Source organism: Gavialis gangeticus, unplaced genomic scaffold (genome assembly GCF_001723915.1).
Source record: "Gavialis gangeticus isolate Ggan-Ray unplaced genomic scaffold, GavGan_comp1, whole genome shotgun sequence".
NCBI classification, from domain to species: domain Eukaryota; kingdom Metazoa; phylum Chordata; order Crocodylia; family Gavialidae; genus Gavialis; species Gavialis gangeticus.
Window position 1 is genome coordinate 13309882 of NW_017729008.1, and position 23636 is coordinate 13333517.

The 23636-nt window shown below is 41.6% G+C and overlaps 1 protein-coding gene across 1 annotated transcript in view; it reads left to right on the forward strand.

The window, feature by feature from the left end:
- The first annotated feature begins 6673 nt into the window (after window positions 1-6673).
- The window catches only part of SLC26A3 (solute carrier family 26 member 3), a 27228-nt gene continuing 10265 nt past the window's right edge, over window positions 6674-23636 (forward strand). Inside the window, exons 1-12 of the mRNA XM_019509401.1 lie at window positions 6674-6805; window positions 10423-10608; window positions 11407-11546; window positions 11671-11781; window positions 12007-12161; window positions 12905-13069; window positions 15072-15224; window positions 17430-17512; window positions 19249-19396; window positions 19520-19633; window positions 20192-20269; window positions 20936-21031. Of these exons, the coding sequence (XP_019364946.1) occupies window positions 10478-10608; window positions 11407-11546; window positions 11671-11781; window positions 12007-12161; window positions 12905-13069; window positions 15072-15224; window positions 17430-17512; window positions 19249-19396; window positions 19520-19633; window positions 20192-20269; window positions 20936-21031 (1374 nt within the window). The 5' untranslated portion in view covers window positions 6674-6805; window positions 10423-10477. The remainder of the gene's footprint in view (window positions 6806-10422; window positions 10609-11406; window positions 11547-11670; window positions 11782-12006; window positions 12162-12904; window positions 13070-15071; window positions 15225-17429; window positions 17513-19248; window positions 19397-19519; window positions 19634-20191; window positions 20270-20935; window positions 21032-23636) is intronic.

Consider the following 23636-nt stretch of genomic DNA (forward strand, 5'->3'; position numbering starts at 1 on the left):
ATTCTGCAAAATAAGCCAAAACTGACAGGAAGCCAAGAACTGATAAGAGGCCTGGCGAAATATTGGGAAATACGTTCATACGATATAAAAGTTAGCCAGGGGAAAACTCAGGCACAATTCAGATGGTGTAAGGAATGACATGTCTAAAGTATGTATAGATAAAGAGAATTTATGGCACTGCTATCCATGGAGAGTGTACCACCAGTGAAGCCCTCGGACACATGAATGTGTGATTATGAAGGGCCTGAGGCAGGTTTGCACCCAAACACTCTGACAAAGTACTCGTGAGTATCTGTTACATGTTGATATATTGTTAGCTAATTTTACCACTATCTTTAGAGATATTTAAAAATAGACAACAGGTTGTAAATGCAGCTGACAGGCCTTTAAAAAACTAACTTACTCATAATGCTCAATGTGTGCAAAGGGAAAAAACAATACTTGCATGTGATTTGGAGAAGCTGGTTATGACTGGACAGCCAGGTCCTTTTCTGACTACTTACCACTATTGTTTACTTGGTGGATTTCTCTCTGTTTTCTAACCCTGCCAAATAAACTCTGCTCTTATTTAGCAGAAATTACATAGACCTAGTGCCTTAAATTGGGGCAATCCTTGTTGGGCACCCCAGGGAGGGAGAAGGAAGGTGACCTACCATAAAGGAGATGTAAATGGGAGCTAAGTCGTGAATAAAAGAAGTGATTATTTGCCTACCTCAGAGATTCTGCAACGAAAGCAGCACAGCCGAGGTTGACTCGAGAGAGCTGAACGGCAGAAAAGCGCTAGGCTTGAGTTCTAGGTTCCCGTTCCAAACAGCTCCGAAATGAGGGTGACCCTGGGTCCCATTTTCACTGAGACAGTTTTAATCACCTGTCCCATGCATCCTATTGGTTTAGTCAAATGAACACTTTTGTCTCACTTTCAGAAACCTTCTACTAACCTGCCCAACAGTGTCAGGAGGGAAATTCTCACAGAGGAGGACTGATAGTGATACCACGACCCTGCTCTCCACAGGTTTCTGTCAGGCAGGAGCAGCTTTATCGTAACGTAGCAGCTCTGCCAGTGGAAGAAGCTGCTGAGGGGCATACCCTAAGATCTGTCAACCCAACTGCATACCCTTCTCCAGCCAGTACTTTTCAGGCTGAGGTGACATCCCGCTGGGTGCCTTCCTACAAGAGGGCAGTGGGAGCAAGTTTCTGCTACCACCTTCTCCCCCAGGGAAGGAGGCTCTTAGCAGAGTGCCGGGACAGCTGCAGCCAACACATCTTCCTGAGACTCAATGCTTTGCTTTTGCAATATGACTTTACTGGGTGGGTGGTAGACCTAGGGAGGTGGGTAGGTTTGCTGGCTTTTTTAGGAGCTCACTTAAAAGCTATGGCTGTGTTAGCGCAGATAAATTAATACAAATATCAGTGAAAACATGACAATCGGCAATCTGGCAGTATAGTTATGACTGTAAATAGGAAGATTACAAGCAACCAGCTTCACAAATGTTGCGGTAATAGTTCTGCTAACAAGTAAAAATTAGCATACAAGCAAACTACCATATGCTGCATCTCTCCACAGCCCTCCATTAATCCTTCACAGCCCCTTCCAGGCTGTTGAAAGTCATCATTTAATGGGATAACCCTTGAGCAGCTGTCAGAGACTTACCTCACATGAAAATTGTTTGTATGCAGCAGTGCTCAGTTCTGTACTAAGGCACAAAGTGAACCAAGCTACAATGTTATGTTCTCTCTGACTCATCAGATACCATTCAGCGCAATTCTGCAGTGAAGTTGTGTAACTCACTGCCATGTTTCTCAGTCCAGTCTTATGTGCCTGAAACCTCTGCACACATTGCTACATGTAGACTTAGACTAGAGATGTGGGTAATGTGCTGTCACATGGGCCAATATTTCTAGAAAAGTCATAGGGTCATAGAAAAGTAGGGCTGAAGGGGACCTCACAAGGCCATCTAGTTCAGCCTCCTGCACAAGACAGGATCATCTCTGACTAAACCATCCCATCAAGCCACTTCCCTCGATTTGCAAGTGACATTCCCTGTTACTACAACCTAGTGTGACACTGGCTTTTTTGCAACAAGAATACACTGTTGGTTCTCACACACCTTTTGGTTTACTGTAACTCCCAGGTCTCTCTCTGCAGTACTGCAGCCTAACCAATCATTCCCCAGCCTGTATTTGTGTATGAAATTATTCTGTCCCAAAGACAGGACTGTGCTTGTTCTTGCTGAATCCCATTTGAGGTGTCAATTGTCTTTATCAAGTGCAAGAGATCCTTTACTACTGAGAAACTCAGCCTCTCTGAGGATGGTAAGAAACAAACACCCGTGATAAAAGTGAAGATGCTATCCATGTGTTAAGTTAAATTTGGTCAATGATCCAAAAATAAAATAATTTTAATATTGGGTTATAAATGCTGATATTTCTGTGCGGAAGAACCAGGCATAATCTGTAATATTGACAGTAAGGATGGGAAAATACAAACTTACGAAGATGAATGTTGCATTTTGTGATTGTGGTGTTTATGGTATATGTAAGCATAGGTATATCTCTTCCAAAACTGCAGCCATTCAAAACTGTATTGCTCTTCAGCATGTAATAAAAATGAATTAAAATGCCAATGTGTAATAAAAGAAATCTGAATTAAAAAAATAAGACTAACTTGTATGATCCTGGGTCCTATTCCTTCACTGGAAATTTCCACCACCTCTTCAAAATAAACTACCAGAGTGGCACATGCCCATGGTATAAACTTTCACCTAAGTCTCTTTATGAAGCAGTGAGAGCACTCCCTTTACTCATGACCTAACCATGTGTATACCCAGTCTTTCTCACACACTAGGCCAAATTCAGAAGCTATCTCTAGGTCAGTCTAAGCAAAATGACCTAAGTACAGAAGAGATTTATTTTAGTACAACTTACTGAACATTTCCTTCTGGCCCCTTATTTCACTAAAATAGACTCCCTGTAAACTTATATACATGCTTTAGCCTCGCTTCTCAATTAGATTTACTTGGACACATCACCACCTTACAAAGTACCACTGAATTTCTCCCCCAGAGCTGAGTGCAAGAAAATCTAGCTGATCTAACTCATACATAAAGGTGCTATAAAGAAAGGACTATAACAAGAAAGCAAGGACAAAGAAAGCATAAGAAGGAGTAAATTAAATAGTATGATATCTTTCTCTGCCTGTTCAGGGTGTGAGTGACAAATAACTGAGACCTCTGCTCAGTTGGGTTCTTTGGGCAAAGGATTCTAAAAGACCCTCAAACTGCAGAATTTTATTGGGTTAAAACTCACAAAAGATAAATCAGCAAAAGATCTGGATTATGGATCTTCACAGTTAAGATGGATGCAGCTAGGAAATCAAAGAAGCAGAAAATTAAAACACTGATTCCATAGATAATGGACAATGTTAGAAGTCACATTAGAAATCTCCCCAGGTTAGTATTATTACATATATTCCTAGATGCTTACTCTCACAGGATCTATATTTGCATTTCTTTTCCATAAAGAATAGATGTGTTTCCACTCCAAGATATTCCACAAGACAAGGAAGAAAATGTTCTCTTTCTGACTGCTATAGAGTTGAAGTTTTTATTTCCTCCATGATTTTAAAGTCCCCCTCTACTTCCCCACCTCCAGACTAAGTCCATATTCTGAATGTTATTAGGGCCCAGTTATCCAAACAATTTTGCAGAAGTGTAAATCATTCTAAACTATCATGGAAATCAGTGGAAGCTGAGGGTAGTCAACACACAGCAAGAGACTCAAACTGACAATTCTTCAGCCTTCACAGCACAAAATATTCTGAGGTCTTGTGATCATAAAAGTCAGTACCCATCAGAAACAGAGTAACAGGGGCACATTTAAATGAGATGCTTTACTGAGGAGTTGACTAATTAAGTCTGCAGTAAAGGGTCACCATCTATACCATCTGCACCATCTATTAGTTTACTGCAGTGCTATTAGGCCACCGTAAACTAATTAACTCCACTATAGGACAGTACTGCCCAACACAAATACTATCCTACAGTGAAATAGTTATGTCCGGTGAAACGCATATGTAGATGGTGATGGGACTGGCTGGTGCATGAGGGTGCTACTGTGCAGTGGCTGCTTGCCAGCTAGCCCCACACTGAAACACCCTCATGCCCCGCCAGCCCCTCTGCAGCAAGGTGAGCTGAGTCAGAGCAGCCCTGGGCTGGCAGGCTGACCCCCGGGACTCCCTGCCAGCCAGGACTGCTCTGCACTGGCTCAATGTGCTGCAGTCCCAGGCGCACGTGTAAATATAGCACCCAGGAGCAATAAATTCTTGCGTGAACTGCACAGGAGTTTATTGCTACATGCTCATTACATGTGTAGACCAGCCCAGGAAGAGATATGTCATACCATCTGCCCTTTTTAAGGTAGGTATAAAATCATTTGTGTTTGCACATACGAAATTATGTAACATAAGACACCATTAACAACGGTGCTCAGAAACCTGTCTTCTCTAGGATTCTTCTGTACTTGATCCCTCTCACATCAACAAGAGAACTCTGTCCTTGACACTGTTCATGAATAATCCTGGACCAAGGCTGATTCTTTTACTCACACTGCGCGTCATCTTATTCCTTTTGCAATTCCCTTTACTTGAGTGGAGCTACTCATATACCAAAAGATTAATGCGTGGGTGAAATCCTGCAAACCTCCACCACCCTCCCCACCCCACCGCTCCCCAGCTCCCTTCTAAAGTCATTGACAAATTTCCCACAGTGTTCAGTGGAGCTAAAATATCCCTGTGTGTTTATGGGTACCTGAATCCAGCTCTAAAAAAGCCCAACAACCTGTCAGATCCTTTTACAGTGCAACATATGACAATGAAACTGGAATAAAAATATTAAACTAAAATAAGGCAAATTAAATTAAGTTAAAACAGAAAACCTAGTTTTCTACCCAGTGGATTAATGATCTGTTTAATTCAGGATGCAGTTTCTGTACTGAACGCTCCAAAGAAAGGTAAGAACACTGAGGGCCATACAGTGCTGGCCTTTGGGCAGGACTGAAAGCCATAAGTGTACATTTGAAAGGCACAGGGAGTGTTTTTACATGTGCTCCAGGGGTGGTGGGTGGGCACTTTAATTCAAACGACTCTGAGAGCCACACCAATTAAAGCTCCCACAGCATCTTGTGTATGAGCGTCCCCATGCCTCCAAATGGCAGTGGGGGATCTTGAACTAAAGCTCATTGAATGAACTTTAGCTCAAGTGCCCCCTCTACCATTCTGAAGTATGGGAACCCTGATTCACAAGATGCAGAGGCTGGCTGGAGCACACTAATTAGAGTGCTGTAATTAAAGCGTGTTGGAGCAGCCTCCCGGCACATCTACAGGCACCCAGGGGACCTGTTTTTTCCATGTATGGTAAATCACCATGGTGCTTCTACATGTGCACTTCACTGACTAATAATTAGCTCCACAGTAAAGTGTCAATGTTTACACATGCACCTGTATTAGGGCGCAGTAGATTAATTAATTCTGCCGTAAGATAGCACTGTCCGGGACAAAAACTATCCTATGGCAGAGTCATTACGTGCACTGAAAAGCACATGTAGACAGTGACTGGGGCTGAGTGGGGCACAAGGGTGCTACAGTGCAGGGCTGGCTGCCAGGTAGCCCCACACTGGAGCATCCTCATACCACAGCCAGTCCCTCTGCCACCCAACACTGCCACCCAGAGCATGGGTCTGACCACCTCAGACCTTCTGCCAGGCCAGGGCTGCTCCCTCCCAGCTCAACAAGCTGCAGTCCGAGGTGCACACAATAAACACTGCTCCAGGAGAAATAAACTCTGGTGCAAACTCTGTACTAATTGCACATGTAGATGCACCCCATGTTAATGTTGAATTGTTGATAGTGCAAATTGTAATTTTTATTTTTGTGGCATTTTGAAACTGGAAAATATGACAACAATAATCTGAAACAACAACTTCAGCCCTGCAGTAGTTATCAATGACAAAATTTGGGTGTATCATCAGGAAAAACTCCTTTGGCCTTTATTAAGAATCACAGGATCTTTGATGAGAACAAGTGGTCATGAGCACAGTTAACACTTTTAGGTATAATTTTCACAAGGTTCAGAAATGACTGGGCTCTTAGGAGGCACTTTCGAAATCAGGATTTATGGCTCCTATGTTTTTTAAAGGTGTTTGCCATCCAAGAATGCAGGTAGGTGGCAAATGATTCTTTTGACAATAGTTGCTGCTTGTCCAAAAGCTGGGATTTCCAACACCAGTGTCCCTTTATCACCTAGCTGGGGTGTTGGCTTGGAAATAAGGAGTGTGCTTGCAACGCCTCCATTTCCTATAACATTTACCTATTCCTTTGAGATTCCCTCATCTAAATCTTACCCTGGCTTTCTCTTTTTAGGAGATTTGGCAGGAGCACAAAGATTGCAACAATATTCTCTGGCTTTTTATTCATCTGCATTTTTGTAGTGACCTCTGCAAACCAATTAAAACAGCTCATCAAACAGTTAAGCAATCCCACAGAGAACTTAAAGAAACCAGCTTATCATCCTTATTGAGGATAGGCTCAATGGTCAAGGCCACAGTGAAATCTTCCTATTCCTGTAAAAGTTAATAGTGGTTAGTTATTAAAACTCCACATATATGATCACTTTTTCCACAAGTATATAGGGAAGTACTGGAATGAAGAACAGCAGTAGCGACTTGCATCACCTCTGAAAAACTTTAGGATTGCTTTCTGCTGTGAAATTCTTGGCTGCTTTCTTCTAAAGGACTTCACCGAAGATATCAGGTAGGATTCAGACCAACCAGTTCTGAAATGCTATTTAAAGTAATGCCATAAACAAAATGTTTAAGTTGAATATTATTCCTTGAAAAAGCAAAAAGCCTTCCTTATAGAAGCTATTTGTTTCTATATCAGGATTTTTTCTAATATATGTTTATGTATGAAAAGTGAAGCATAATTTGCTAACGTACTTACTATTACTTAGGTAAGAAGACTCAGTTAAGAAGTTACCAAATTTCTTTTCAATTAATAAGTAGGAGAGATAAAATTAAAAGAGAAAAAAATGTTTAACAACTTTGTATCTAACGATTTCCAATAACAATATCCATGCAAAATAGGTATGTAGGATCATAGGATAGTAGGGCTGAAAGGCACCTCATGAGGCCATCTAATCCAAGCCCTTGTTCAAGATGGGATCATTCCTGGCTAAGCCATCTCAGCCATGTGTCTGTCTAACCTGTGCTTGACATTTTCCAGGGGTGGAGAGCCCACAATTTTTCTAGGTAACCTGTTCCAATACTTGATACCCCTCAAAATCCAAAAGTTCCTCCTAATATCTAGTCTAAATTTCCTTTACTGCTACTTTTACATCCAACAGATTTTAGTCATGTTGCTTACTGTAGCACTGGTAGGTGTACAGACACTATAGTAATATCTTTGGGATATGATCCAATAAAGAACAGAAAAGGAACACAGTGGGAACACAGTTAGTACCTCTAAAGACAGGTACTAACTTACTGCACTGTAATTGCCGCTACTGCACATCAGTGCAACTGAATGGTCTTTTTGTGATGCTAAAGCGGTGTAGATTAAATCTACTGCGCATTAGTGTAATAGCATGGGTTTTGCCTGCTATGCTAAAGTATGGTAGAATTAGTCTACTGCACTCAAAGTGTCTTGTGTAGATGCACCCAATTTTATCACTAGATTGCAAGTTCAAAACAGCTTTGGTCAATAAAGTGAAAGCTGATACCATTTGATAGCTGTAGTGACTTATGTAATGTAGGCCTATGTTCTCAGTCTAGTTCCCAGTGGACTGTATTGACCAAAGCCACCAACAGAATTAGCATTAATTTTCAATCTCAGAAGGGAGTCCAAGGACTGAGTGGAAGAGACTCTTAGACAAGGTAGGGTAGGAAACTTGTCACTTCTTGGTGCTGAATCTTATTTGTGGATATAAAGAGGAGAGAATTCTTTGGATCATTCATGTGGCATCTGCCACTGCATTTCAGTTTCTATAAAGTATTTAAAAATATCAGTAAATAGGAAAGTTAATTATTTTTGAGCAACCGTTTTCTAGTCCCAATGGAAATGCAAGTAATCATGGAACGTTATCTGCTTAGGCTATAGATAAGCACAAAGCCAAATAAAGCAATAAAGAAACAATGCTGTGTGAGGTGACAGTACTGAATGCAACATACAGAAGAACAACTTGAAAAGAATGGAGACATAGTGATGTGGAACTCACTGGTATTCAGTGACATTTACCTTGAAGAACAATAAATCTTCACGTTGCAGAAATATTAAGATAAAAGGATAGTACGTGAAAACCTAAAGGACACTAGTCTAAATCCAACCAGAATCAGGGTTAGTGTTGGGTTATTTATTACAAAGAAACTTAACTCTTATGTGATAATTTTAAATAAAATATAGGATGATAAAAGAGTCCTAAAGAAACTTATTTTATGTATCCTGAGCTTGGTAAATTAGTTTACTACTCAGGAAAAACAATAAAAGGGGAACAATAAGGACAGATGGTGCAAAAGGAATTAAAGAAATCTATAGTAAAATCTAAAAGGGAAAATATGTAAGAAAATGTATAATGTCTAGTCATAGGCAATATTTTATTTTTATCTTTCAAAGAGTCAATACAACACATCATGTGCCACATTGCAATACATAAACCTACTGAAGCAGATCTCCAACAATATCCCATCTTACAACATTAAGTTAAAAAAAGCATATACAGATTCTAACATATTAGGTAACAAAAATATTTGGTGGGCCAAATTCTAATCTAGAAATGGGTCTAGGCTATGCAAACTGAGGATCAGTGAAGAAAGAATATAATCAACCACATCTCCTACTAAACAGTGCTGGCCTCAGGTCTGAGGCCCTGATCTAAGCACTCACATACTACAGTGATGGGCAGTAGAATAAATCCCTAATCCAGACAGAGTGGAATCAATTAAAAGACTTCAATTGCCTTCAACAGGCCTTGGGTCAGGCCCTGGCTGATAGGATGCTCAGTGTCTTGGCGTGTAATTGAGGAACATCTTAGGTCTTTTCAAACTGTTACACAAGGGGAACCACAAGGGAAACCACATCTGAATGCAGAGACGATGTGATGATGAGCTAGCATGTGCTCATTCATGATACAACATCCCTGTGACAGCCACAGCAATTGCATGCAGGCATTTCATCAGAAATGTACTTACTGTACCTAAATTCAGTGTAGCAGTGGGAAACAAGGGGAATGAACTTGCACCATGTGACCTGCCAGATCTCTTCACACCAGCAGTGCCCCACTAAACACAGTTTGGGAACCTCTGTTCTTAGGCCAGGAAACTAAGAGTAACTGTCTATTTTCACACAGGCAAAAGAGTAATAGTTGAGTACAGCAAGACTCCATTCTAGGACACCTGCTCTCCTAGAAATATAATACACACAATATAATAATAAATATATTTTATTAACTAGTGACGTGGTAACATTTTCTAGATGGCACAGAAGTATTTGGGATAACCAAGACAAGGAAAACAGTGAGGAATTTCAGATGAACTAAACCAACCTAGGGCAGCACAGAGACAGAATCAAACTGACTTCTGAAAAAAATCCATATGGTGGTAATGTGCAATGAGAAGGAAGACATAACTTACTTGGTCACAGTGCTGGATTATAAATTCACGATAGCCACTGAGGGAAAAGACCTGAGTATCATTTTAGACAGCTGAGTGACATTTCTGCTGAGTACAAACAAATACATGTAAGGATGTATAAAGGATGGGATAGAAAATAACACTGAAGACCAGACCGTGACGAGCATTACTGCAGGTGCATGGGGAAGAAGCATTCAAGAAGTCATAACAAAAAAATCTACTTAAAATAACTGCTATTTTGGTTGTTTTCATTATTATATAGATCCCCTTATTGAAATATACAGATCCAGAAGTTTGGGTCTGGCTCCAAAATTTTCCAGAGTCCAAGAGGTCTCAGCTCTGGGCTTTTGGCATAGATCCTCATCCCTTCTTAGGTAGCTAGGTGAGATTTATTAAGCTCTCAGCCTTCCTTGCAGTGCATAGTGTTCTTCATTTTCAGTGTCACAACAGGAAATTGTTTTACCAGAAAACTAATTCCCCTTGATTAAGACAGCCTTCATTCATAGACAACTGGCTCATAGATAAGTAAGCCTGAAATCAACCTTAACCTTCTGGCTGTCTCTCTATACAAAGTTGTTTTCTTGCCCCAGCAATGTGAGGACAGGAAAGAATTTGTATTTTTTAATCTTCTTTCTTTTGATCTTCAAAGATAGTAATGCTCAGTTGAGAAGTCACTCATCTGTGCACATCCCCTTACATTACCCCTGAGATATTTAAGAGGCTAGTTCTGCTATTTGTTTTCAGGTATTTAGGTGACTAAGGACAAAAAGACACACCTCAACCCAGCATTTCAGGAAAAATGGTTGAACCTGTAGGCAATCAGTATGTTGTGGCCAGACCGGTGTACTCAGAGAATTTATTTGGTGAAGAATATGAAAAAGTACACAGATACCACAAAACCTTTTTGGACCATCTGAGGTTATATTTTCGGTAAGAAGTATTTTTTTGTGTTGTAAATATTGCTGTTAGAAATAGATAGCTTGAGCTGCAATTCTCTGATAGTGTGACCCCCATTTTTACAGTTTCATTCCAGCTATTGTTCTAAAAAGACTTTCATTTAGTTTCTGCTGTTGCTTTTTACAAAGTCCACATCTCCCTTCTGAAGAAAACAGATGTTAACTCACAGCACTGAAGACCAAATTCTTTCTTAGTTTAACTCCATTCAGTTAATTTCCCCAGTGGTGCAGCGCCATCCATTCAACTGAACTCAAATCCTTTTAAATCTTACTACCCCTGTTCTAACTCATGTTGTTAGATTACCATGAGAAATGATTGTGTCCCATACCTGTGATGAGAATAGTGTTTGTTTCCTTGAAGTGTGGAAAAGGTGCCCCAGTGTCATCTACAGACCCCAGAGAATGGATATGTGAGAAAGGAAGTAATACACAATTATTGGCTTGAACATTAATGGAAGAAAGAGGCAAAAGATGATTTCAGAACTGCATGAACACCTCTGTGTCATTCCAGTGAAACAAATGAAAACTCATTATTCAAACCCAACATCTACTATTTCAAAATTATTTGAAAACACCATTTTCCTTAAACATCTTCCTGTTGAAGCAGGGAAATAGTGTAGGCAGCTTGTGTCCATCTTCCTGGGCTCCACGGATGGGCTGGAATCTGTATTCTTGTCATTCAGCTTCTCATACCAAGGTTGGGTTTAGCTATAGACAGGCTTAGATTTACATGCTGGATATGAATGAACTGTGGCTTCTCATATCTTTTCAGTTGTTCCTCACAAAAGTGCAAAAGAATTGCTCTAAGCTTGCTTCCAATAGCTTCCTGGTTGCCAGCCTATCGCTTTAAGGAATGGATGCTGAGTGACATTGTCTCTGGGGTCAGCACAGGGCTGGTGGCTGTCCTGCAAGGTAATCTCTATTACATGCTTCTCTTTGGTTTCTCCTAAATTACCATTTAAATCCAGGATACAAACACCTGTGGACTAAGGCTATAATATGTGCATAATTTTCCCTTTTTATCCTTTAATTACAGGTCTAGCATTTGCTTTGCTAGCAAATGTTCCCCCAAGCTATGGACTCTATACCGCTTTTTTTCCAGTCATAATCTATTTTTTCTTTGGCACATCAAGACACATCTCAGTTGGTAAGTTAAATCAGATGGCATATTGCTTTGCAGTGATCTCTTTCCCTGTTTAGCTGTAGTAACCTGATGTTTAAAGAAATATTGGAAAATGTGACTATATGTACAGCGCACAAAGTGCTGTTTAAGAAAGTTTTGTAACATTTTTCAAATATGAAATAAAATTGTGATGGATGAAAAGTGATATGTCACCCTTCCAACATTAACATATCGCTTGGTGTTTGTTAGGTCCCTTCCCTGTTCTGAGCCTGATGGTGGGAGATTTAGTTACCAGGTTAGTCCCTGATGAACTTGGCAACAGCACTTTAACAAACGTGTCATCAATAGATGAACAGAAAGTGACAGTGGCTGCATCCATTACAGTCCTTGCTGGAATTTTCCAGGTTGGTCTCTATCCAGACTCTCTATTTTTCCTTCATTTCTTCCTACTAATAATCATAATGACATATAATTTCCCATGTAACAATCTAACCCTTTAACCAGGAACCATCTGGGTCAGCTATTTGAAAGCTTCTGACATTTGGGCTATACACAGCCATATGTTTTAGAGCAGAATGGAGCTGTGATGCTAAAGTATAAAAAAATTAAGATCCATATTATAGTACTTTAGAAGGGACCATTTAATTGGAGAGAAAAAAAGCATGCTTTGTTACTTACCTAGAAAAGAATACTGTAAAATGTTTCACTGGGTGATGATTTCTAATATTTGTTTTTCCATTATGAAGTGTTCATAATGCATAAGAAATAGGGGTATACTGAAAATCCTAAGAACAAGGACATTTGCTTTGGCGTTAAAGTAAAATGCCCAGATTTAAGACCTCCTGTAGCAATGGTTGTTGTACCATTATGCTAACTCTTACAATTTTATAGTAAGACTTGACAATGTTGGATGTTTTTCTTAAAGCCCCACATCCTGGATGCCTGTGATTAAGTAACAATCTCAGTTTTCATTAAAAAAGTTTCTAGAGGTCTTGGCTCCCAAATCTATTACTTTTTAAAATCTCATTAATTCTAAGCTATACTCATGATTTGTGAGGACTTAATTCATGACTTTTGAATGCTTGGGGCTTGCAATACTGCACTGTTCTGATGACATCATCAAATGATGAGCTCTTTTGTGTTTCAGCTGGTTCTGGGAATACTGCAGGTTGGATTCATAGTGATATATTTATCTCAGTCATTAATCAGTGGTTTCACGACCGCTGCAGCTATTCATATTGTGGTGTCTCAGCTGAAATTTATGCTGCAGCTAAAAGTCCCTGGATTTGGTGGACCACTTGCATTGATCTACGTGAGTACTTAATGATTGCTAACACCATTGAAACAACAAAAGTGCATTACACTGCAGGTGTGTCTACATGTTGCCGTATGGTAACATTGCTATGGCACCATGCTTTATTACTTCCTTTTCGGATACTAAAGTATGGCGCAGTAACTGCCCATACTGTGCTGTGCATGTGGCACAGTTAGATTTTGCTGCTACTTTGCTGTAGTGGCACACTAAAATGGGGGAGTGCATCGCTATGGTAAAGTAGCTGCCAGTCATGTGTAGACTTACATGATCACTACGTCAGCATAGAATGCCATACAGTGATGTAGCACATTGCTACAGTGACGTAGGGCAATGTGTAGACATGCCCTGAATGTAACAAAGTTATACCAACAGATCATAATATAAGAAAATAAGCATGCCAAAAGAACGTACAAAAAGAAAAAAAATGGAAAAGATGTGTTATTAACAAAATCTTGTGATAGTTAGATCTATTACTGAGTTCCCAAGTGAACTAATTATATAACCTTTCCTACAGTATATTTGCATTTCTTTAATAGCTCACTCAACTTTGTTTGAGCACTTAATTATATCTACCTTTCCTTATTGGACTGGAACATGTAGTGCAAATCTGTTTGATTTCGGCATAGCTCCCTGAAATCACATTGGGTAATTAGAAAGTAGAAATAAAGAAAAGGAGAAAGGTACAAAGAAAGGAAGGAAAACAGAATTTGTGAATATGTTGTGTGTGTTCAGTTTTTCCCGCTTAAGGTCTATCTTCCTGGGATTGGGGTTAGAGGCTTTCACTTTGACATTATCATTAGGACTCTAACTCAGGTTCGTAATAGCAAAAAACTGTTAGCATCAGGTAGTTTTCTGTTGGATTATATGTGAATAACTTAATGGGTTCTCAGTCAAGTTTCCAGCAGATAGACCAAGTCCTATTGACTGCTGGGCAGCAAGCAAGATGCACCATCTTGTTCTCAGACAGAATCAAGAAGTCAGGTTTGAGAGCCACTGAAAAATGCATGCTCTCTGCTATCTATCTGCAATACATACAGAAGTACACTCACCAGAGCTCTCAAGTGCATTTCAGAAGAGCTGAGCTCTACCCATATGCAGATAAACAAATGAGCTAGTTGGACCAGGCCCAAGGCACCCTCCCATGCTTATGGGAAGAACATTGCTAGATATGACTGTTCTTCTGTTTTGACCCATTTCTCATTCACTCATTGAAAAGGCACAGTGAGCAATACAAAACAAACCAAAAGACTTATCTGAACACCCATTTTGCATATACCAAGACTATACAAATACAACATTCAAATAAGCCCTCCCCACACTTACTTCACATTGCTCACTGTAACTGTGTGAGTGAGAATCCAGTCACACACCTCTGAAACCATGATTGGAGGGACTTTTTATGCTGGAGGGGGGATCTGGATCAATATTTCTTTTTAATAAAAAAAGCATTTCCTCTTTCTTATGGGCTAAGATCGAGTGAAGGATCAACTGCACTAGCTTAGTACCAGAGCCAAGAAGCATTTAAAATGGCACCATATAGTGGAGGGTGCAGTCTGGTCCAAATGTGGCCAAGACTCCCTATGAGATCCTCATAGTCATCTTCCCACTGGCCAGCTTCCAGTGGGAGGATCTAAGCTAAACACCAATGTTATGGAAATGAGGCACTCCTCCCAAGTTTGCTCCTGTGGTTATTGGCTGAGGACAAGTGAAACTTGGGGGCATCTGAACCCCAAGCCTCTGGCTTGGATCTGTAGGATGCCTGACAATGGATTTAGAAGTATCTGAAATTTAAATATGTAAACCCTCCTGAAACCCTCCCCCCCAGGGGTTCCCTTCTTCTTGCCCAGGCCCCAAAATGTCTTAATCCGCCCCTGGCCCTAACTAAAGAAATAATTAATGAAAAACAGATATATGTTTTCCTTTTTGAAAGACTAATGTCTACTGAGCCAAGCTAATACAGCATATTTCAAAAGCTCTATATTTCTTCTTGATTTTGTAGACTCTAAAGAGCATATTTGAGCAGATTGAGAAAACAAACATTGCAGACCTCGTCACATCACTCATTATCCTAGTCATCGTGTTTGTGGTGAAAGAGATGAATGAACGATTCAAAGCCAGGCTACCAGCACCCATTCCAATTGAACTCATTGTGGTAAGGATTTTTTTACCTTTTATTTGTAAGTGCAGTGTAATGATAGTGACACTGAGGCATAGTTTTAACTATTACTTCTACATGACAGAGTGACAAATTTTGCCTTTCCACTCTGACAAAAATATTAAATAAGTTTCATGCAGGTGCATGGAGCTATCATTATATGCTTTCAGTTTCATTGTTTTCTAATTTAATACATGGTTATAGATTATATTATTATTCATAAAGCACTTTATATGTGATTTAGCTGTGATATCAGATATTTTGCTCATAATAAAACAGGCCAGAATTCCATAAGAGTCACACTGCATACCAGTGCTTCTCCAACCCCCAGGATTTTCACAAAATACATCAAGAAATATGGCAAATCATATAATCACAGAAACACAGGCACCTCAAGGATCATCTATTCCAAGCCCCTGAGTGAATGCAGAGAATGTTATGACAATTTTAGAGCAATGAAAACACAATTTCCAGAATAACTTTGAGTGGTCTGGACCTTCAATGCAAAGTCAAATGCAGCAACTGCATTACTAGTTTTAGTAACTGCACCCTTACCTGTACTGACAGGTGCCCTCTCCCCTTATCTCATTGCCCCATTTCCTGCACTTCTTCCTTTTATGATCAAGTTCCAGTATTTCTATCAAATAGGAGAGATAGGCTTATCATTGTTGATAATTTAATGTGAAATCTCACTTTTATAGAAAATGTAAGGAGAGTGCAAATAGTTTTTTTTTTTACTTTGAATAAGTGGTCATCAACCTGAAAGGATGGAGGAACACTGTTGTATTTTTTACATAGGGGTTGTTATCCAATAGGTTATTATAGGATAACTAGCGAATTGCCTATCAAGAATGACAGCTGGTGGGGACAGAGTGCCACCATGATGATAGGGATGGAGGGGATGGGGGCAGTGAGGCCAGCACTGCACCACTACCACCCCATGCTGCCACCACCTTCAAGGAGCAGGGATGGGGATGGGGGCAAGGCCAGCAGTGGTAGCCTCACCCCCCTGCTTGTCCCCTCCGATCCCACCATCATTCTCCCCCCACCCCACTCTGCCTCCGGCTCTGCACAACCCCCCGGCCTCCCGCTCCATCCCCTCCATCATGGTGGTGCTTCATCCCCACCATCATTCTTCGTGGGCAATTTGCCCCATGTGCAGCACTGGCTGGAGCTACACCCCACTGGGAGCCTCACCCCCCAAGAGCATTCCAGACAGACACACACACAGATGAACTAAGCCCTTTATATGTATCTAATAATATGATACTCAGATTATTATACTCAGATTTGGGGAGTGGGGGGGACAATCCTTCACTAATGGAAATATTCAAAGGAATGTTGGGGCAGGGCGGGTGCTGGGCACAAGACTTAACTATAACATCTAGGGGCATGTGTAGATGAAACGGGGGCCCTAAATTGAAGTGGTGGGTTTTAAAAAACACAGCTTCAATTTAGGGCCAATTAAACCCCCGTGTCATGCACACATCCTGTTACTTATCTGCCTCTCTGGCAGGGAGGGGAGGGCGAGCTGCCAGCAGGCAGAGTGGTCTGTGGGCTGCAGGGGGGCTGGTGCTTCCCGGCCACAGGCACCTGGCTCGGGCGGTCCTGGGGGACACCGCAACTGTGGAGGAAAGCATTGGGCCCCCGTGCAGCTCAGGCAGGCAGGCAGGCAGGCCCCAGAGGGAGCAGGGAAGATCAGGGTCCCTACTTTTCTTGGGCGAAGCCGGCTTTCCTGGGCTGCTGCCAGGCTGCATGCAGGGCTTCCTGCAGAGCCATGGAGCTACACGGAGCCTGGTGCTTTGCTCCACAGCTGTAGGGGCAGCAAACTAAAACTCCTCAAAGGAGTTTTTGTTTGCTGCACCCCAAGACATTTAAGGCACATTACGCCGCTGAATTTCCTACAGCAGCTGGGATTAACGTGCAATACACCACCAAGGCATGTAAACACTGACACCATTAAAGTGGTGCAAAAGCATTTAGCCTGCTTTAAAGTGTTGTGTGCACATGCCCCTCGTTTCGTCTACACACGGCCTAGAGCACCCAGTTTGGGGAGCCTAATTTTGCCACCAGTGAGGTCATTAGAAAACATCTTAGAGAAGCCATGTTTCTTATAGAAATGGGAAAGGAGTTTTGATCAGGGGTGCTTCTTTGCTTTCTTATTTGCAAGTTCCTAATATCAGTTATCTTATTATCTTACAGACAGTCATAGCAGCAGGTGTATCCTATGCCTGCAATTTCAAAGACAAATTTAAAGTAGATGTTGTTGGAAAATTAGAACAAGGGTAAGTGTAATTTTTAGTTATCCCAATGCAATGAAAGTCCTTCCCAGATAGGCTCTTTAATGCCAAATTCATTTATCTCCACTTCCTGATTAAATAAAATACATTTATATAAATTCCTTTCTCTGAGAAGTTAAGTAAATATTTTGATTTCAACCAACATCCCAGCTTTCAGAGGAATAACTTCAACAGATAAAAACTATTATAAAGCATCTGCTTGGTGATAAGCAGTTTGGGCTGAATCCAGGTTGGTTTCAGAGGCACCTACATTTCAAAGAACCTGATTCAGTAGGTATGTTGTAAGCAAACCGTACCTTTATCAGCAGCATTGAATTCAGATAACACATGACGGTAGCATCCACCTTTTGCCCAAGAGCTTGGTGGTTAAAGCACACACCCAGGAAGTGGGAGACCTAGGTCTCCCATGCCTGCTGGGGAGGAGGCATGCCACTCTTCCGGTTGAAGCTGGGATGCTGAGTTGCTCAACAGCCAAAAATGCCAAAGGGATGGGACCAGAAGGAACATGATCTGTAGATTAGTGGTCTTTTCCATATAGTAACTATGGCAATGATATCCAGGAGCCAAACAGCTGTTTTAAAGCAAAACAGAATTTTCTTAAAACAAAAGCATTTAAGAAGGAAAACAGATCTTAAAAAACACTAGTCTATATGCACACCTACTTCTCCTAGAGCTTCTTGTTTCCTAGAACTAGAGGATCATCCAACTTCTTTAGACTCCTTCCACAGTATTTCTCTCTCTCTCTTTCTCAGTCTTTCCCCTCAACAACTGACCTCAAAGATGGATTTTTAATGACTTATAAATTGTTGATATCTTAGGGCATCTTTACATATGCTCCAGGGGTGGGGTGCTTTAATTAGAGTGGCTCTTGGGAGCTACTCCAATTAAAGTGCCCACAGCACCACATGTATTCAGCATCCAGTGCTTCAAAATGACAGCAGGGGTGCTTTAACTAATGCTCATTCAACAAGCTTTAAAGTGCCAATCCCCTACACCATTTTGAAGCATGGGGATGCTGAATACACAAGACGCTGAGGCTGCTGAAGTGTGCTAATTAGCATGCTCCAGTAGACTTAATTAATTGAGTCTGTTCTGACATGCTGTAATTACAGCACATCAGAGCAGACATCCCACATGTCTACAGGTACCCTTATATCCCAGCATGTTGGGAAATCTGTCACTTCAGCTTGGAGGGTGGGAACACATTATTTTCCTGTTATTGAATGTGACTTGCAAAAGTTCCTGCCTAAAGGCCATGGAGCAGCAAGTATAATTAAGGTCCCTGGTGGGTAATCTCCAAGACTGATATTCCATAGTAAATATTTACTGAACTATCTATAGCTTCTGAATCCAACCCAATCCACACCAGCTAAGAAGACCTGTGCAAGGCACTTAGCAGTAAGTAAGCTTTTTACTCAGAGCATAAATAATATGCTCCTTACCAAAAATAGCAAAAAATCTGACACCTGTCAGGATTTGCCCAGGTGAACTGCAAACTGAGATGATTACAGAAAAGGCCCAGGTTATGAAGTCGCAATCATGAGCCAAACTTCCATAAAGTTCAGTAGTGTTCAGATCCAGGATTATATTTTGATCATTTCTCAACATAGAAGTGTATGTACAAGACAGCACAAGAGGTGGACTATCCCCCAGTGCATTACTGTAATGCCATCTTAAGTACCCCCTCAAGGGACAGCTCTCAGCTTCTGTTTCTTTTACAGATTTCAAGCTCCTGTTGCACCTGATATAAATGTTTTCCAAAGCTCTGTGGGTGATGGTTTTTCCATTGCAATTGTTGGATTTGCTATAGCCTTTTCAGTGGCTAAAGTATACTCCATCAAGCATGATTACCTAATAGATGGTAACCAGGTAAGTAAGAAAATTTTAAAACAGTTTAATTTAATAAACTGGAAGTGAAAGTAACATTAGAAATGTTTTGCCTTGTGAACAATCTTAATGAACTATTTAAAAAAATCTGTATTATTTTGCTAGGAATTAATTGCCTTTGGACTGAGTAACATTGTTGGTGGATCATTCAAAGGATTTGCTGCAAGCACCTCACTGTCAAGAACAGGTGTGCAGGAGAGTACAGGAGGAAAAACACAGGTATCAAAAATCCAAGATCTTGACAGAATTTGGTGTATTAAAGCTGCCTGCCCAGGTCATATTCAGGTGGTGTGTTTCTACCAGGAGAACTGTTGCTCTATCAATAGAAACTATGAGCATACAAGTATTAATTCGATTTCACCTAGGGGAAATATGCCCCCACAAGGAAAAAGATCTTCCAGGCTGATACCTGGAAGATCTCTGCTGCATGAGAAACTCTCCAGTCCAGTTTGGGAGAAAAGTGGAACAGTCACACTTTGCTCCCCACCTGCTCCCTAGAACAGGGTCCACTGGTCCAGGGAATGGGTGGAGGGGCCAAGAGAATGGAGCAACCCCTGCTTCCCATGCCTCTCCCAGTCCAGGCTCACCCCAGTCTGGGGAAGGCAGGGAGAACAGAGGAGAGGGGCAGATGTAGGCTCAATGCTGTATGCTCCTTGTCCAACAGGATTTCTAGCAGTAGAAATTTCTCAGTGCTAGAAATGAATGCGTGTTCAAGGCTTCTGGCAGCACAAAATGCTCTAGGATAGGAATTTACAGTGGGAACATTTTTTTGTTCAGATTGCTGGTTTTCTGTCAGCCATCATTGTCATGATTGTGATCCTGGCCATTGGATTTCTCCTGGAGCCACTGCAGAAGGTACTCCTTTATTTGGCATAGAATTTTTCAGTATTTATTAAAGACCCAGTGCAGCTATGGTTAGAGTCAATGGGAATGTTGGTACCGGTTTCAGCAGTAGCAGGCTTGGGCTAAGCTCATATAGAGCCCTATCCTGTTAAATTCCACAGGTTTTCTCCACAAAAGATGCACCTGCAAGGAATGTAGGATCATCGGATCATAGGAAAGTATGACTGTCACTGACCTAGAGCTTGATCCACAACTGTACCTTAGGTGCTACAAGCCTGAGCACTGCAGTGCCTAACTGTGAAGTGCCTGGCTGCTGAATGGAATCCCCAGTCCTGCAGCACTCCCTGTACGCGGTATGCAGAGAGGATCCACAAAAGCCGAGGGCTAGGAAGGAAGCTGTCTAAGCTATCCAGTAGGAAATGGCAAGAAGAGGGGTGTGTTCTACACACTGCCCTTCTCTGAGGATTAGACATCCAAATCTGGATGGTTTGAACCGATATCTCATACCTTGAAGGGGAATGCCCAAACCAATAGGCTGTGGTGGTAGGCCTCTCGAATGGGTGGGACTCCTCTTCTGATGCATGCTATGCTTCTATTAACATTTGTCTTTGCATTATAACATTCAGCATTGTTTTTTTCTTGTCTTGAAAATTCTATATGTGATTTGTTTTCTAACAGTCAGTCCTTGCGGCTTTGGCTCTTGGCAATTTAAAGGGGATGCTGATGCAGTTCCGAGAAGTGGGCATTTTATGGAGGAAGGACAGATATGATTGTGTAAGTGGGAACTAATATGCATTTAAAGATAAAATGCTATTGCAGTCATTTATTTTACAGATTCCTTTATAGCTTCTGTTTGTTTTTTAACTTGTTTTGCATATACTATTGACCTGCTTTGTCTATGTTCATATAATTGTTTGAGGTTTATTTCAAGACTCATGCTTTTATCTTATTTCTCTCCTTTTATGCTTCTCCTCACTTTCATTTTTGCCCAAACAGATCTCTCCTTTAAAAAAATTCTACCTTTCAAGTTCAAATATGGCAGAGACTAACTAGTTTAGGCAGGTATGACATTTTATAGGCAACAACCTATAACATGCCTTTCTGAACTAGCTAGTGGCTAAGGTGCCACTCTGCCCTACCTTCTGCACGACTTCAGACTTACAGGTAACTATCTCTGTACTCACAGAAGGTCAAATATGAAAAACAGTCAGAAAATTAATGAATATAGAGCTTGCTGAATACAAATTTATGAACATATTCTCTCTTTAGAATGTGGATATATCTGCCATTACAGCCATTGATAGTTATAAAAATAAATCAAGTAAAGAGCATCACTTTACATTACAGCAGGGGTACCAACCTGTGGCACATGTGCCACAAGTGGCACAGACAGCTTATGTAGCAGCACACAGCAGATCAGGGAGGGAGCATGGGGAGATAGGGCAAGGATCACAAAGCGAAGCATCAAATTGGGCAGGGAGTACAGGAAGGAAACAGAAGACAGAGCAGCAACTCAAGCAGGGGGCACAAGGCTGGGAGCAGAAAGTAGAGGAGCAGACTGGGCAGGGGAAGGGGACTGGAGTACTTGGGGAGGGTACAGATTGGGCACTTGGGGAGGGTACAGAGCTAATTTGTGGTATGCCAGCCAAAAAGGTTGTCCCCCACTGGCTAACAGTATAGCTTGGGGGTTACCTGTACTGATATAGCCATGGAGCATCCTTGTCCAGTAAACAGGGCACAATGCTAGGAGCTGGAAGATCTAGCTTACATCCTCAACCCTAATTTTTTGTGTTACTTAACTGCTCTGGGCCTCAGCTTCCCAATCTGAAAAATGGGGATAATGATACTTATCTACCAACAATGTGGCAGTGTTCCACTAGTGTGAAACACTGTACTATGGACAAACATTATTATTATCATTATTATTAGTGTTATTATTGTTACTATTACTATCATCATTGCCATTATCATCAGTAACATTATTATGTTAATAATAAAATGTTGTTGTATACTAATACTGCATTGTATTACTATATTATAACAATGCAATTATAATAATGACACTAATAGTATTATTAATATATAATAATTATAATAACACTTCCTCTTTTCCATTAAATGTCTAAGATGTATTTACAAATATTACATTTGCCAATATCATGATTTACATTTTATCTTGCTCTTTTGATAGATTTTAAAGAAAATTCAACTAGTTAGAAGCACTTTTTAATATACCTCTTTAATCCCTACTGTTTATACTGGACTTTTCAATATAGCTGGAGTTACGAGTAAAGTGGACAAGATTGTCTGCTTCATGTCTGGTATTCGTAGCAAGCTGATGAGAACAGTTGAGTCTGCACAAAATAGACAGCACACTAACCACAGCTGAAACGATGCCTTTATTGTTGACATCTAAGAGGCTGGCATATGTCTAGCACTATTTGCCTGATATAAATAGTTATCCAAGTTGGCCATGGATTCTTTAAGTCAGGGTTGGGCAAAATACTGCCCACAGGCCAGATCTGGCCCAGCAACTGATTGTATCCAGCCTGTGGCTGCCCCCTGTTGCTCTGCATGTGGCTTAATCCTGCCTGCTCCCACTCAAAGAAGCCCATGCCACACTCCCACCTGCACCCACCAGACAGAGCACAGTTTCCTGACGGGACTGCAGCCACCCAGGTACTGCTCAGTTCTTCCTGCTTCTAACACCTCCACCTCCACCTCCTCTTGCCCCTGCTACACAGCTCCAGGCAGCAGGTAGCTTGGGGAAGTGGCAGCGGCCATGGGGATGCACACCAGGCACCAAATGCCCACCCAGGCAGAGGGGAAGCTACAGCCAGGAGGCTCCTGCCCCAGTGCACAGGGCTTCAGCTCCTGGCCACCTTCCACCCACTCGGCCGCCTGGTGTAATGAGCAGCGACCTGCAGGTGGCTGAGTGGTTGTAAGGTGGCCTGGAGCTGAAGCGTTGTACACTGGGGCAGGAGCCACCCAGATGTAGCTTCCACTCCTGCCTAGCTGGCCATGTGGTGCCCAGCACACATCCCCATAGCCACCGTTGCTTCCCTGCACTACCTGCTACACAGAGCAGCATAACAGAGGCAGGAGGAAAAGGAGCTGCTGGAGGCAGAGGGAGCTAAGTAGTACCCAGGCAGCTGCAACCACACCAGTAACAGGCCTACTGGGAAGCTATGCATGCTGGCCAGGGCCAAGGCTGGGGCCAGGGTTGGGTGCAGGTGGGAGCATGGTGTAGGCTGCCCTGAACAGGTGTAAGCAGGGCTCAGCCCCATGCAGAGCACTGCAGGTGCAGCCATGGGCTGGATGAGGGGGGGTAGGGGTGGACCATACCTGCACTTTCTGGGCAAGCTTTGCTGCATGTACC